The sequence below is a fragment of the Monodon monoceros genome, unplaced genomic scaffold (genome assembly GCF_005190385.1).
Source record: "Monodon monoceros isolate NGI ecotype Baffin Bay Population unplaced genomic scaffold, NGI_Narwhal_1 Super_Scaffold_14, whole genome shotgun sequence".
Taxonomy (NCBI): Eukaryota; Metazoa; Chordata; class Mammalia; order Artiodactyla; family Monodontidae; genus Monodon; species Monodon monoceros.
In genome coordinates, this window is record NW_021703770.1 from 60,677,889 (window position 1) to 60,694,262 (window position 16,374).

Genomic DNA, 16,374 nt, shown 5'->3' on the forward strand with positions numbered 1-16,374 from the left:
GAAATTATAGGGACATGGTATGTAATATATCTAAGGTGATCTTTTACTGTATTTCCTGAATTATAAGATCAGTTTGTGGGTCTCTTGAATGATCCTACAACCAGTTGTACACTGTCTTATCTTCCACTTCCCTGCGTCTGTTCTGTCCTTACTCGCTATTTATCCTGTTTAATAATTACCTACTGTGGACCTGCTTAGGAAACGCTACTCACAACGGCCCTTTACCCTTTCCTTTCCCTTTCCCTGCAAGGACCTCTTTCTCTACCTTGGGAACTTTTTCTTTATTTCTCCACTCACAGCTCCCGGTTGATGAGTGTTAAATATAGGGATAATGATATTCTTGTCTCAAGGAAAGCCATTCATTTTAAAGTGAAAGCAGGCATCTTAACCCAGTACAATCATCTTCCAACACTTTTGAAAATATTTACGTGGCCCCCTTTAGAAACTTTATAAAATGAAAATTGCATTTTCTTCAGAACCATTATGTAAGACAAATTTTTCTATTTTTCACTTTTACGTAACTGCCGATATTTGAGTACAGTTTTCTAATGTTTTACGTTGCGTGTGTGCAGTTTTCACCTGGATTATTGATTGACTTGATAATCACGGATTGGTTTGGAAATCATGTCTACCATTGTTTCTGTGAGAAAATAGTTTCTGAGTTTCAGACAGCTTATGTAAAAATATTTAGAACATAGCTGACTTGAAAATTGGCAACTCTTTTCTATCTACAAATCCACTTGAGTAACTTTACCCTGGAGCAGTTGAACAATTTTAAAGTTAGAAGTGACCTTATAGATTCTTTTGCCTAAGACTTTCACTCTACTGATTATGAATAAGGGATCCAAAAAGGTTAAATTTTTCCAAAGCCGCGTGGCCCGCCATCAGCAACATGTCTTTATGGCAAGTTGGAGTGGCAGCCTTGGGAGATATGACGTGGTATGGATTTTCCCACACTGCCCCAGGCAGCACTGCTATCTCCTGAAGATGGAGATGGATGTCTTTAATGAGTTCCAAGGTGGAATCAGTTAGAGACACAAGATGTCAGGTTTAAAGTTATCAGGGTTCCTTTACATTAAGTCTTCTGTGATCCTTTGATACAGTAATACTCACTGAGAATTGAATATAATGCACAGTGTCCTAATCACACCTGCCTGGGTACCACTCTCCACCCACCCACACAGGGCATATCTGTGAACTTCCCTTGGGCACCACACACTTCCTTGGAATATAATTGAGAGAAACTGGAGTGGTACCTAGGGATTCGGAGTTGGGCTAACCCGGCTTGGAATACTGGTTCTGTCATTTACCCTGGGCACATCACTTAGCTCTTTAGTGTATCAGTTTTCTATGAAATGAGGATGATACCACTCTTGTGTATAAGATAATCGAGGGAATGAAATTATGGGGTGGCCAGCAAAGTGACTGACAGATACTAGGCTTTCAGATATTCATTTCTTCAGCTATGCGTTCAACAGACCTGTACAAGTGCTTGCTGTGTGCCAGGGACATAGAGGTGACAAGAAAGGCAAGGTCCCCAGCCTCGCTGTAGTGCGTTGCGCATTGTGGTTATTTCAGAGATAAAGCCCTCTAAGTGTGTCTCACCTGTTCTCCTCACATAGAATGGCTGTCGGGGATTCAAGCCAGAGGTTGAAGCGTGGGAGAGGATGATAGATGTTTCTACGAGGTCGTTCCATAGAGTACTGGAGAGTGGATGATGGCCTGACTCCAGGGATGATAAAGTTCGCTTAATTTAGTCACTAGACCTCGTCTGAGGACCTAATTTACCTGCGTTAGTAATTCGTGAAAGGGAAGCAATAGTCATGGAAGACAGAGAAATCAAAGCAGTTCTCTAAAATTAATTAATACCTGCTGGTCTCTGACATCTGGTTACTTCTATGAGACTAGTCAACAAGTATACTTGCCTTGGCTTACTTTACACAAGTTTTTATGGGAGGATTCTATGACTGGTCACTTGAAGTTATCAAAGTTTCTTTAAGTCTTCTCTTATCCTTTGATGAGGTAATATTCACTGAGAGTCTTATATGATGTAATGTAATTTGTTCAAGGCTTTGATGAGGTTGGTTGTTTGTTTGTTGCCAGGATAGATAGCTCTATCTATCTATTGGCATGTCACTTTGGAGGCTTGTTGGCCCGTTACTTTGTAGGTCTCTGTGGGTCCTAAATTAGCTTTTTGAGGAACGTCACTGGCCTTCCCTCAGGGCTGCGGCCTTCCATCTGGGAATCGTCCCTGGACATGTCTCTTGATTTTCATAGGGGAATATCATTTCCATTCTCAGTGCAGCTAACTTAGTAAGAAAGTTCAAGCCTCCTCTCAAGCCAGCAGCCAAGAATCACTCTCCTCCGAGTAACTCATCCGTATAACCTCCTCCCTCACTGCCGTCTAACACCCAAGTGGAAACTTGCTTCTGTTAGCTGCCAGAAGGGTAAGTAATGGCCTCGTTCTTCTAGATATTTTCAGTTTTACCCTTAAGATAAGCAAGATGCCTGCCGTCCATGCTCTGTGCTCTGAAGCGCCGAGTCGGCCATATGGAGTCCAGTATAATCAGCCTTAGGAGTCAGAGTCTTGTGAAACGTGCCGTTTTATTTACCAGGAGGGTACGTTCCTGGCATCATACACACCCTCTCAATGAGCAGTCCCATGAGGTGTTTCCTTCTCGTTTCCGTAGAGAAATTGGTTCGTCTCACCTTATACGCCCCATGAGTCTTTGAACTATTTGTGCCTCTGCCTGTGTTGACTGCAGACTTAGGGCAAGCAGACCTGTGCTGACCCCTCTCCTCCCAGCTTTATTTTATTTACATTCCCCACTCTAGTGTTTCGTCTCATGCACTCGTTCATTGTTTTAAAAGACTGCTGTGGAGTTATTGTGTATAGATTTGGTGTGTATCTTAAACCCTTTTTGGAGAAAGGTAGGATATAAATTACTCAGAAAATAAAATAAAGAATTTAAATGTTTGATTCAATAAGAATAAGGGCCAGAGAAAAGATTCACCACAACTACTCACGCTCAGGAAGCACCTGTTTTGCAAACGACATGACAACCATCTTTTAAATGCTGCCATTTTGGTTAATGTATGCACAAAAACCTCTTCAGGATTCTCATAATAATAGCCTCCCAAGAGCACACGTGTCTCCATCTCTGCTTCTCTCTGCCCAGAGTCTCATACCTCCCCATCTAATTCATAGGCTTGTATTCATTTCAGTTCAGCTAATTTATATAAAGAAGTATGTTGCCAATTGTAATATGTTTCCCAAAGGTCAGAGTTCATTTTCTCTACCTCTGACATCATTTTCAACTTCTGTAGTTTCTTTTCTTTTCCATCCCCGATGACATTTTAAATGTTCTGAGCGTTCTAAGAATTTTCTTTCTGAGGGATCCCTTTTCTTTCCAGCTTCTCATTTAGTGTTTTCCCTAATGTGTCTGTTTCAGTACATTTGTTCATCTAATTACCTCCCTTGACTCAGCTGTGATGTTGAGTAAGGTTATAGAGGAGGTATGTTTCTCTTGAGATTTATTCCTTAATCTTGCTGTTAAATTTTGTTACACTGTTCCATAATTGAAGGAAGGGCAAAAAGCGTGGTTTCTTCACTGCCACCTGTAAATGAGGATTTGACGATGTTCTCCAACATGCCCTTAGCTAATCATTGTGCATCTCTTAATTACAAAGTACTCTTAGGTGCAGTGGGGATACAGAGAGCAACAGGGTTATTCTCTGTCCTTAAGGAGCATTCTGTGTGAACAGTCAAACCTAAGAAAGGTTGAGTTGAAACAATGTAGTGCTAGGAGAAGCAGCAAAGCGCTCCAGAAGAATGCAGGAACCAGAGATTTCTTATGTAAAGTGTTTGGGGAAAAAACTAATAAAGGAGGTAAAATTTATCCTCAGCATCAGAAGATGGGAATGAGTGTGGGACAGAGCATAGGGAAGGGATATTCATCCAAGGCTGGGGATACAGACCCTTTGCAATGAGCTCAATGATGGTATCATTTCCATCAGAACAAACTTAAACTATACTTACATTTCACTGAAGGATGAACAGCATTTCTAAGCTGGAAGATCACTTTACGACTGTCTTTACCAATAAGACACCTGAATCCAGGGAGGTGACTTTGAACAATTCACTTCACACGACGGCACTAACACGTTGTACAAAATACTGCAGTATAAAATTATCTTACCTACTCTTCGTAATGGTGTCATCCTCATTTTACTGTTGAAGAAGCTGGAGTCCAGACGGTGTGCAGATAATTATTTAAATGACAACCTACCACGCCCATTCAGATCATACCGTCTGGATTTGTAGGTTACACTGTCCACTGTGATGACATTTGAACTGCTTAGTTTTCCACGTTCTGTCCTGTGAGTTAGAGAAAAGTGGAGATGGACCAAAGCCTGCAGGATCCACCCCCTCCATAGGTGGATTATTTTCCAAACATTGAAAGAGAAGAAGGTCGTATTTTCAGAGTCGGTGCAGGTTCCATAATTGATGTGGCCAAGCCTGGGTCCTGGGCAGCTCCCCTCCCCCAGCCCCAAACCCCTGGGAGAAGGTGGCGGCCAAAGCTCCCCATCCAGGAGCCCATCAGGGTCTGGACCACGTGACGCTGTTCTCATCACTGCAAAGCAAGGCTTGTGGCATAGAGAAGCGATGCTCTCTCTGAGAAAAGTCAAGGCAGGTCCGGTTAAGTGTATGAGGCAGAGAAGGCAGGTAGAATGAGAGAAGTCATCTCAAAGCCTAGAAGAAGCCCTGTTCAATCTACCCTCCACTTTTCAACCCAAATATGACCTCACTTTTCTTTTACTGTGAAGGGTAAGGTCTACCCCTAGCTCTGCACTGGATGAAGTCAGCTGAACCCAGAGGATGGAATAAGGAACCGCGTGTGTCTGAGTTCTCCTTCTGTCAGATCCTCCCTGAGTGTGACGCCACCTTGATAAGTACTCGCTTGTGACACATTCCTTAAGAGAGTGTTTAAAACTAAATTTTGCTCTACGGACTATCGGTGATCATGTGCATTTTGTGAACCAGGGATGTCCATGTGCCAGGTTGTTAGTTCATTCAACAACAAATGTTTTTTGAGCCTCCAGAATGTTCCAGGCTCTGTTCTTGACACGGGGGACTCAGCAGTGAGCAACATGAAGTCTCTGCCCTCTGGGGGTTTACTTTCTACCGGAGCACACAGACAATAGTAAATTAAAAAATGCATCTCGTCGACAGAAGTGCCTGGAAGGATGACCTGGTGTGTAAAGAGAAGAGAGTTAGGGCAGGTGAACTGTTTCAGAAGAGTGGTCCAGCAGGGAGAAATTGATGCAGCTAATACAATTCTTTCAGTTGCTTTCGCTGTACACTATAGGGTAATAGAGAAATGGGGCAGAAACTAGAGGGAGAATTTGGGGGTATTTTTAGGCAGGAAATATATCCAGCCTGTATACATATGTGAGTGATCTGGAAGAACACTGGCTGAAGTAGGTGACAGGATGCTGGGGTCTCATGCCCAAACGAGGGGCTGGCCATGGGAGTGCAGAAATTCATCCATCCTAACAAGAGGGGAGGAGACTGTTCCTGAAAAGTGCTGGCAGGGGGTTTACCCAGACATGGAAATTGTGGAGAGTGGGTGCTTATATTTTTTCAGTGAATGAGGGGGCAGGTAGGCAGGTTTCTTGCTTGAGGCTAGAAGGAGACTTGGTCCTGAGGGTCAAGATGTCCCATGCTGTCGCTTGCGACGCCTCAGTATGTCATGACCATAGGCAGCACTGAGGTTCTGTGAAGGCAGAAACCGCCATCTGGCTCAGTTGGGTCCCCAGTGCTTAGCACGCTGACTGGCGTAAAGTAGGTGCTTGGTCTCAGCACATAATCCTAAAGTGGCGTTTGCGCCACTGGTTCAGGGATTTGTTCGTGGCAGCCACAGGCAGGATAGCTACATGGTTTGTGGGCCCTAGGGCACAAAATGCAGGCCCTTTGTTCATAGATCAAGACTTTCAAAACCACACAGCAGAGCCTTCAACCACGTGCAGGGCCCATCTGAGCACAGCCTTGTGACCGCTCAGGCCACAAGTCCATGGAGCTGGCCTGGTACGCAGTTACCAGTCGAATCTGATCAAGCACATCCGTGGGCAGTAGGCCAGGGGCACTGGCTGGAGCCAGGACTTCCTGAGAAGATAGCATTATGTGTTTACCTTTCTCTCAGAAGTTTAAGAAAGATCAAATCCGAAAGAGAAGCTGCTGGCATCACAGATGGAGAGAGGTGAAGGTATAGCAGCATTCTAAGAAAGTGAGCGGAAGATGCATCAGAGCTGTTTAGAAACCTTTATCACCAAAAACATTTGCTAGCGGTGTCTCCTGAGTCAGAATTCCCCAAATCACAACAGTGGAAAGGGGAAGGTGGGAAGAACTGAAACTCGGCAATGGAGTTTACAGTCCATTATCAGTATAGATGTGGCATTAATGACTAATTTAAAAAGAAAAGACATAAGAAAATCCTCCCCATTCATTCCTCAAACTCCAGCAGAGAAGGATAGTATGAATGGAAGATTAGATCCAGGGCAAGGATAAGATGACCAATTTTTAGCTGCTTTAAAATTGACTTGTCTCAAAGGTCTTTTTGAAGACCTTTCCAACATTGTTCCCCTTTCATTGGGGGGCAGAAAAAAGCAAGTTAGCTGAATGAGTGTGTGTATATACATCCGTGCTCTGCTGTGAGCATTTGTCTTCTATGGTAGTGACTCTGTCACCGGACAGTGCAAGCGTGAAGTTTAGGCCACCACTGGAATTTCTTTAGAGTTTGGAGAGTAATGGGAATTTCGGGGAGTTTTTTATTGTCTGAAACTACTTTATTTTCATTTTCATTCAGGATGACTTCAATCTATTAATAAGCGAACATCAAGAAAGATCAAGAGCATTAGTTTAGAACATTATATCAAGAGCAATTAGTTTACCTAATTGTACTTGTTATCCAGTTTTATATCTTTAATTGTTGCCAAAGTAACACGAGCCTTGTCAACTGTATTTTTTTAAGTGACAACATTAATTTATTCTGTTTTACTGTCAAAGACTATCAAGCTTTAAAAATAAATGTCAAGGGGCTTCCCTGGTGGCGCAGTGGTTGGGAGTCCGCCTGCCGATGCAGGGGACACGGGTTCGTGCCCCGGTCTGGGAAGATCCCACGTGCCGCGGAGCGGCTGGGCCCGTGAGCCATGGCCGCTGAGCCTGCGCGTCTGGAGCCTGTGCTCCGCAACGGGAGAGGCCACAACAGTGAGAGGCCCACGTATCACAAAAAAAAAAGTCAAGAGCCTAATCAAATTTAATCAGGTCTTTTCACCAAATGTATAAATGTCTACTGTACATTGTATGCAGTGTTCACAAATATACATTATATATAATGCTCACATTGACAAAAGATCGCTAGCTCTCTATCTCAATACACCATGTCAAAATGAACATTGACTGGTTTTCCTCTTCATGAATAGGAAGCAATGAATACATGAATACATAGCAATCATTATCTCAAAAGAAGTATCAGTGCTTACCAAGTGTGCTACAAATTCAAACTGGTCAGAAACCATCGTCAGAAAACTTCCAGGAGTATCAGTTTTCAACTCTGAGGATCTCTGACTAGAGAGGTTGATTCCAGGCTGACTTACAGGAGAGGAGAATCCGTTTTACAGAGTGTTTTTGGGTGACTGGGGGAGAACCTGGGAGGAAATAGCTGTCAGATTCAGGTGTCAGAGGTGACTTCAAGTCAAGGAAAATCTAAGTGTTTGGTGTGCCAGGCATACGTGCTCCTTTTCCAATTGCCCTTTCACCTCATTTCCTAATTCTCCTGTACAGTCATCCCTCAGTATCCTGGGGGATTGGTTCTAGGACACGCGTCCTCCGCCCCATACCAGAATCCACGGATGCTCAAGCCCCTTATATAAAATGGTGTAGTTGTTTGCATATATCCTATGCTCATCCTTCTCTATACTTTAAATCCTCTCTAGATTACATATAATACCTGATATAATGGAAACGCTTTGTAAATAGTTGGCAGCACGTGGCATATTCAAGTCTTGCTTTTTGGAACTTTCTGGAATTTTTTAAAAACATTTTTGATCTGTGGCTATGCTACCCTTGAGGATACAGAGGACTGACTGGTTAGTGAACAGTATGGCTTGACCATGGCAGGCAGGGCCTTTGAGCTTTGCTTTTCTCATAAACAAACTTAGCTCCTCATGCAGTGTCACTGTCATTTGTGACTGTGTCCTCCGGATTCACTCAACTGCAAAGAGCCCAGTCAACAAGTGTCCCCAAGGTCGCACACCTGGAACAGTGCCCATCGTACAGTGGTTTCGTTAGGCTTGGTGCCTGCACGGAGGTCTGTTCTGTTGGAGATGAGAACACAGAATCCCTCCCAGGATGGAGGTGTCGGTGTGCCCGTATCAACCCGAGGAGAATCTGTAATCTCTTTTGCATGTCAGGTTACTGTGTTCATGAGAAAAACAAAATCCTATCCTCCTCTTGCTTTGTTTGCATTTTCAAGATAGGGATGTTTTGACAGCATGATGGCTCAGCTCTCTTAGCACCTGGGATAGGGCCTTTTAAAAATTAGATATTAAACTCCTTATTTGCTTGTTATCAGCTCCCCCAAAATTAGCTCCGTATTTTGGACCTTGTTCTCCAGTTAGTTCAGCAACATGTTTCACTTACTATCTTTACTACACAGTTTTACCGTTTACCATTTAACAGGTTTGAAGAAGTGATACCACCCAGAAAAGTCAGGTGACAGTCACTTGCTTGAATCTCAGTCACAACAGGGTCACTTACTTGAATCTCATAGTCACACGGTTACATTAATGAATGCAATTATATCCTCCCACAAGCCAAATCTGCTTTGTAAATAAAGTTTTATTGAAATACTCCCATAACCCTTCACCAACATCCTGTCTGGGGTTGCTTTGGCACCATAATGGCGGAGTTCAGTCACTGCAACAGAGATCACATAGCCCACAAAGCCTAAAATATTTACTATCTGATTCTTTGCCAAAAAAATGTGCTGACCTTCAATTTCAATATGTCCAAAGCTGGACCCAAATTCTCACCTACGTTTTTCCCTCCATCCCTCCTTCCTAAGCCCCATGCTCATACTACAGTCTGCCTAGTTGCCAAACCACTAGCATGAGCGTCAACCTTCCCCCTTCTTTATTCCATTAGTTATGGATTTCGCTGCCAAATGACTCTTTTTTTTTTTTTTTGCGGTACGCAGGCCTCTCGCTGTTGTGGCCTCTCCTGTTGCGGAGCACAGGCTCCGGACGCACAGGCTCAGCGGCCATGGCTCACGGGCCCAGCCGCTCCACGGCATGTGGGATATTCCCGGACCGGGGCACGAACCCGTGTCCCCTGCATCGGCAGGCGGACCCTCAACCACTGTGCCATCAGGGAAGCCCTCAAATGACTCTTTGAACCTGTAACTCTTCCTTATCCCCACTGCCTGCATCTGGGCCACCAGCATATGCATCACCTGGATGACTGAGTTATCCTCCCGACTGGTCTCCCTTTCTCAGTCTTCATTTGTCTCCAGGACCCTTGCTACACAGGAGCTAGAGTCCTCCATCTAAAAATGTAAATTTGATGACATCAGCCCCTTGTTGAATTCTTTGCCTGCCACTCCAGCCTTATCTGTGTACTCTATCTCTATGGAGTCAGGTCACATTGATGGTTTTTCAGTTCTGCAACATGCTCTCTCTTTCTGCACCTTCACACATGCTAATGTGACTACTTGGAGCACATTTGTATACCCTTTTTATTGGCATGTTTGTCTTCCATCGTGAGGAACCTTCTGTGACCCTGCAAATCTGAGCTACATGCACTTCCTCTGTGGTCACCTAGCATTCTGCTTTTCCCGTTTCATAACCTTTTCCAAGTTGTTTTGTGATCTCTCATTTTTATTCATGAATCAGTGCCTTCCTCTGAATGTTAAACTCCAAGAAGGCAGGAACCATATCTGTTTGGTATACATCATTATACTTCAGGCTCCTAGTATGGTGCCTGGAATAGTGTGAACGTTCAGTCAGTGTTTGTTAAATGAAATGAATGCTCTTCTGAGTGTTTTCACATCCATTATCTCAGTGGGGGTAAAGTTGAACAATTTAGAGAGGATTTTAATGAAACATGAGATGCTAGTGGATAAGAAGATTAAATTATTTGTTGTTTTGTACTTGTAGGAGGAAGGAGAACTAAGAGACGGGAAAACTGGTTAGGAGAGTAGAAGCATTTAATTCTACCTCGTAAAACAAAGAGGAGGAGTTTTTGAAAAAAACTAGCTTGCATTATTCAAATTTCATATTCCTTCTAATAAGTTTTCAGATTGTCCATCTTTTAGGGCTTCTTTTCTTCACCTGGAAAAACTTTACACAGCATGATTTAAAAGTCTTGTAGACTTTGATCACTGAATTTGTTTTCTTTGGGGGGAGGTTTACAGAAGGAAGTAATCGATTTCATTATAGCTTTTCTATTTCCAAACAAATTGAGAAGGAATGTATTTTTAAAGATTTAATTGAGTTTTTAAAAAAGGGATAAAGAAGTAAACACCAAGAAATAAAGGAATAGGCAATCAACTGGAGGAAATCTAGGCTTAGAAAACTTAGGTAAGATAAAGAAGTAAACACCAAGAAATGAAGGAATAGGCAATCAACTGGAGGAAATCTAGGCTTAGAAAACTTAGGTAAGATAAACGACTTTGAGGACAAAATTATCTCTAAACTATCTGGAAGTTGAGGTGATAAGTTAATGCGATAAGACACATTGCTTGGTGTCTTTAGCTTCTTCTCAGATATGAACTTCCAAAGCTGGAGAGCTCAGCACCATTCAAGATAGACTTTACAGACAAGTACTTTAAGTCCAGCTCCATTTTGAAACTGTTAAAAGAGATTGGTGTGTGTTCTGTATAGGGTGGTGGCTATAAAGATTCTGTATGGAGATGTAGATGACAGAATATTTAAAGAAAAAAGAGGTCAAGACTTTTTCTTTAAAACACAACTTTGAATCTAATGAACTCCATAAAAAATAAATTCATTTGAACTTCCTGATTCTCTGTAAAACATGGAAGAGAGATGCTTGGTTTGGAACATCTTGAGAAGATGCCACAAACATCTACCTCTGCAAGAATCTAATATAGATTTAGAGAATGCTTATCGTTCACCAGGCGGCACTGTATTCTAACAGTTCTATGAGATGAGTTAGCTCAGAGTTTATGTTAATCATCCCGATTAACACAAATTGAGCATTGAGTGGAGTTGTTTTGAATTTTCTGGCCGTAATTAAGCAAGAGCCTTGTAAGTCATCATGGTGGTTTCTAGGTTCAAGGATCACATATCCAGTTTATATGAGGAAGTTTGCCATCTTGTTTGCTATGCCAGAGGACATGCAAAAGCTACATCTAAAAGTGATAGGAATCAGTTAGGTTTTCAGGTTAAACAAGAGACATAGGGCTGTTTCATGTGATTTAAAAACAGAATTTACTCTGTCAGAGTCCATTCCTATCTACCCTGACTCATAAGGCTTTGGAGAAGCACTTCAACTTGGAGGTAATACTGAGATCACACAGTTTGACACATGGAAGGCCTTGTTGGTAGAGTCAAGGCTGATAGTACATTAATAAAGGCTACCACGTCTTTAGCTGTTCTCCACAGTTCTGTGTTTGGTGAAATGTCACATCAGCGTCTTCGTGAGAATAATCATTCCTCTTATTAGACTGAAGGATTCCAACCCGTATCTAGTAGAGTGATCTGGCAAAGAGGTTGGGGGAGAGCCAGCACACCGGCACATCTGGAGTTTGGGCAGATAGAGACTGTCTGATGGGTGAACTGGTTGGACTATGAAAAGAACATACCTAGGGCTAAGAGTAGAGGGTTTTTTGTTTATTCTGGAGACAGGATAAGAGTCTCTTCCTGACTCCACAACCACTGCCCAGCTCTTCCTCTGAGCTGGTTGGGGGTTGTTTTTAATTTTGTGGTTTCTCTACGATTATCTCTGTGGTTTTTCTGAGTTTCCCAGATGAGTACTTTTAACGTGCTGCCTGGTTTGGGATATTTGGTTCAAAGAGATGAAGACACAGGAAGAGCCTGTGATGAATGCCTTACAGAGTATAGCATTGCTCGTACATGAGCTCTCCTCATCTTGCCGCTCCCTTGTTCTCACATAAAATGAGGGAGAAAATGGAGAATTTTAAATTTTCAAAGAAAAATCCATCTGATTCCATTTTCCCTGGCCCAGGGGTTTTTCTTTTCATTTTGTTCCATGAACCAGAAACCTTTCTGTAGGCAGGAGCATGGCTGGTAAGGCAATTGTATGGACCTCTCAGTATGGCCAGGAGCTATTTGTGGGATGAGAGAGAAGCAAGTGGACCTGGAGATGGGGGTACGTTGTCTCACCACAGAGAACCACAAAGAAAATCTCCCCCACTTGGTACAACCTGTTGTCTCCCACCTTCCATTAATTTTTAATTATTTCTAATCACACGTTCTTTCCAAACAAGTCTAGCATCAACTATCTCTTAAATTATTTACTGATGTCTGTGAAAGATAATGTAGAATTTGAGCAGAATGAAATGTGCTTTACTTTTCCAACTTCCCTATGGATTAAAACAAGGATAATCTTGGCACCGTGGTGATAGAACAAGAGATGAAAGTCCTTGCTGTATTTCCACAGAGTACAGTACAATCCACAGCCCGTCAACACCCATTAAAGATTCAGATTCTGATCGATTGCGTCGAGGTTCAGATGGGAAGTCACGTGGACGGGGCCGAAGAAACAATAATCCTTCTCCTCCGCCAGATTCTGATCTTGAGGTATGTCATTGGCAAGGCCCAAGTAAATAGCAAGGTGTTTTAGTAGCTAACTGGTGATTCTGTATACCTGCTATGAGCAAGGTGTCCAAATGCCTTTGTTACTGCATTCTGTTCCATATTAACTGTAAGTAAGCCAGTTTTTTTTCCCATATTGAAGATAGAGCAGTTATTTATTTCTGTTTTCTCTTCCACTTTAACTATGTAGTAAAGCATTTTTTTTCTCTTTAGTGAAACATCATAAATTATATAATCCTGCTTTGACAAAATTCACTTGTACTGCTGTCATTGCCATTTAAATTAAGTGTTGTACGAAAAATGCTTAATAAAATCCACTCGGAAATTAAAGACACGCTATGTATATTGAGAAAGGAAAACCCAGGATATTCTAAACAGAAGTGGTTATCACCTTACGAGACATATTTTGGTGGAGTTCAAAGCAGGAGGGATTAAGTAAAACTTTAAAGGGTGATAGATTTCATAGCCTTGACTCCACTGGAATTAAGTTTCTTTTTATTGCCCAAGTGAAACTGATGGTAGAAAACATGATTCTTTTGGCTGAAAAGATGGAAAATTTCCAGCAGAACTTGTGTGTATGAATATGTACTGGTGTAAGTGGGATTGGTAAGAAGAAGAAAAGCAGGCTTGGGAGGCCTTTTGTGGTATCTCAAAGACCTTTTTGAAATGAGTTCCTTCAATAATTCCATTCCAAATACCCCAAGGGTGTGTCAGGAGCATGTGTGTTGCGTCTGCTTAAGTTGTTAACTCTGAAATGTGAAGAAAATTGGGCAGGAGCAATATATCATCCATTTGATAACATCGTAGCAGATAACCTAAGGTGAATAGATGATGTAGTTTCAGTTCTTATGTGCAATTTTTAAATACTTGGCTTGATAAGAATAAAACACAAGATTAGTTATTTTAACACTTCTTAATGAACAGAGAGCAGAGATAAGGAAAAGATCAATTGAGTGATTTTTCATTGATTGCCGCTCTCTGTCTTAGAAGTTATAAACAAACTCATTTTAGCTTATGTTTCATTTCTTTAGACCTATGATTAAGAAAACTACAGAAGTAGGAAGGACCGATAGTCTTTTTTCCTGTATTTATGTCAGTATTGCTAGTGTATTTATCCTCTTGCACCTCATTTGAGGTTATATCTGAGGAAAGCCAGGAGATACCCTTTGGAACAGCTGTGTTTAAAAAAAATAGTAAATTCACATTTTTCATTTGTCTCCCATCTAAAGACTATCTTTTCATGTTGAAGTTAGCTGAATAGCAGGTTTCTCAACCAAGAGAAAGACACAGTGATTGGTTCTTCCTTTGTAGAGGGTGTTCATCTGGGACTTGGATGAGACAATCATCGTTTTCCACTCCTTGCTCACTGGGTCCTACGCCAACAGATACGGGAGGGTGAGTACCACGAGGCATCAGTTTTTAATTTCTTTAGAGTAAGTATTCCTAGAATTGAATTTTTTTATCCCAATGGGAATGTGGCTAAACTTTAAATAATACATTTAAAATATAAAAAGGAAGATAACTTGATTTATTGAAATAGTCAAATATATATGTAAGACAAGGACATATAAATATGAACAGAAGGAGTTCTTTTTAGGCTCTTAAAAATGAGATAAACTTTATGCAATTACATTCATTCTTATTTCAGACCCCAATGAATACAGGTGATTGGATGCTATTCTAGGATGAAATAGTAAAATATATAGATGATATAGAAAGGTATTTTGCGTTGTATTTTTTTGTCACATCCTTTTATTCTCTTTATTCCCAACATATTCAATGGAGCAAATATTGTGCTTGATATTGTCTTCTGTGATTACCAGTGTTAGTATTTTATTTTCAAAGCACCTGTTATGAATGTCTTTGTTAGTCCCTTTGCTATGGAGCTAAATTTACGTGAATGGTTTGTAAAATTGGGCCTCTGAATGACAAAGGACCAATACGTCCAATTCTGAGTCGTTACAATATTTATCTTGGTGGTATAGGTACAGAATAATGTTATAGATCACCTTCCATGAGTACAACTTCAATTTCAATGCTCTGCATTTGGGTTTCTCAAAACCTTGGAAATCCTTTCTGATTGCCTGGTGGTTCCATAAACCTTTCCCATGCAAAAATCATGTTATTTAAAGTGCATTTAAGTAATTTCTGAAATATCCTGTGAATATGATATTTTTCATCTTTTTAATCTTTAAAGAAAGATTTAAAGATTAAATCTTTTTGAAGCCTTAGGAAGTGAATTCTTGTGTCTTGGTGACTCCAGATTTGTATCACAGTTAAATGTTAAAATTGATACATGTAAAATGGTCATGCTGTCTTTACAGATTTTATGCAGGTATTCGTTCTTTCAATAAATAGTTATTTCAATAAATACATATTGAGTGCCTGATATGTAGGTGTCTGAAGGTGAAAGTAGAGAAATGATCAATGAGCTTCACAATGCAACCTTCCTTCTTTTAACCCTAAAGCTACACCTAATCCAAAAAAGGGTTGGAAAAATGCACATTTATAAAAGCAAGAATATTCCACCATTTGAATGTCTGTCAGAAATAAGATATATGTAAAACACAATATGTCCCATCTTATTAAACAAATTTTCTATGAGAAGACAATTAACAAAAACACAGATTATAAAAAAATAAGGTCATAGAATCAGTCATTCAAAATAAGTCTCTATTTGTGACTAGCACATAATAAGGATTCAATAAATATTAGTTGTGATTTTTTATATTATTTCTTCTATCAATACTATTACTATCCCCATTTCTACAAAAACTACTACTTTAAAAGCCTGAAATATCAAAGTGCAATGAATATGAAGAGTCTTGAAGATCATCTTAACAGAACAATTTTAATCTCCCTACAACTAACTCCTAAGGAAGAGAGCTGGCTCCTGGAACTCATGGAAAAGTGTTGAAAAGGGCATGCACTTAGGAAACCAACATTTGAAAACCACCCAGAAAGTCTCAAGTCTTTAAAAGCTTTGTCACTAGAGGCCAAATTGATGTAAAGAGAGCTGTCTTGATCAGTGTGCTGTTAGCCATTGAAAGGGGTCAGTTTAGAGAGAGGTGGTGAACATCCCATGACCGCATGACCTCGTGTAAATCTCTGGCCATAAATTATTGGTTTACACATGGAATTCACACCTAACCTAGAAGCCACTGGCAGCTTAGAATTTTTCATTCGGATTCTTGACAAGATCTAAACCAAACATTACAAATATCATGAATTTTATTTTTACAAGTGTCAACCATTAGTATTTTGAGACTTCAACCGGTAGTATTTTGTTTGTATGTTTAGTTTTCTCATACTAGGGCATGTGATAAAAAGTTTTACCTTCTGTAATTTCCCAAAGCCAAATGTATATATTCTTTCAACTATGGATGATTTGAGATGTTTAAATGTAAGCTTACCCTTTGTTTATAAGTTGATGGGGGTTGGGAAGAGAGCAACTTCAGAAAGCCTGGTTGGGGAAAATCTTCCTGAGCATGACCCTTTGAGCCTGAGGTCAAAGTGACC

The 16,374-nt window shown here is 40.8% G+C and overlaps 1 protein-coding gene across 6 annotated transcripts in view; it reads left to right on the forward strand.

Moving 5' to 3' along the window:
* The window catches only part of EYA1 (EYA transcriptional coactivator and phosphatase 1), a 324,046-nt gene that overhangs the window by 236,291 nt on the left and 71,381 nt on the right, over nucleotides 1–16,374 (forward strand). For all 6 annotated transcript variants that reach the window (XM_029222732.1, XM_029222736.1, XM_029222735.1 and 3 more), the window contains 2 exons: nucleotides 12,701–12,840; nucleotides 14,167–14,250. In XM_029222732.1, coding sequence (XP_029078565.1) covers nucleotides 12,701–12,840; nucleotides 14,167–14,250 — 224 coding nt within the window. The remainder of the gene's footprint in view (nucleotides 1–12,700; nucleotides 12,841–14,166; nucleotides 14,251–16,374) is intronic.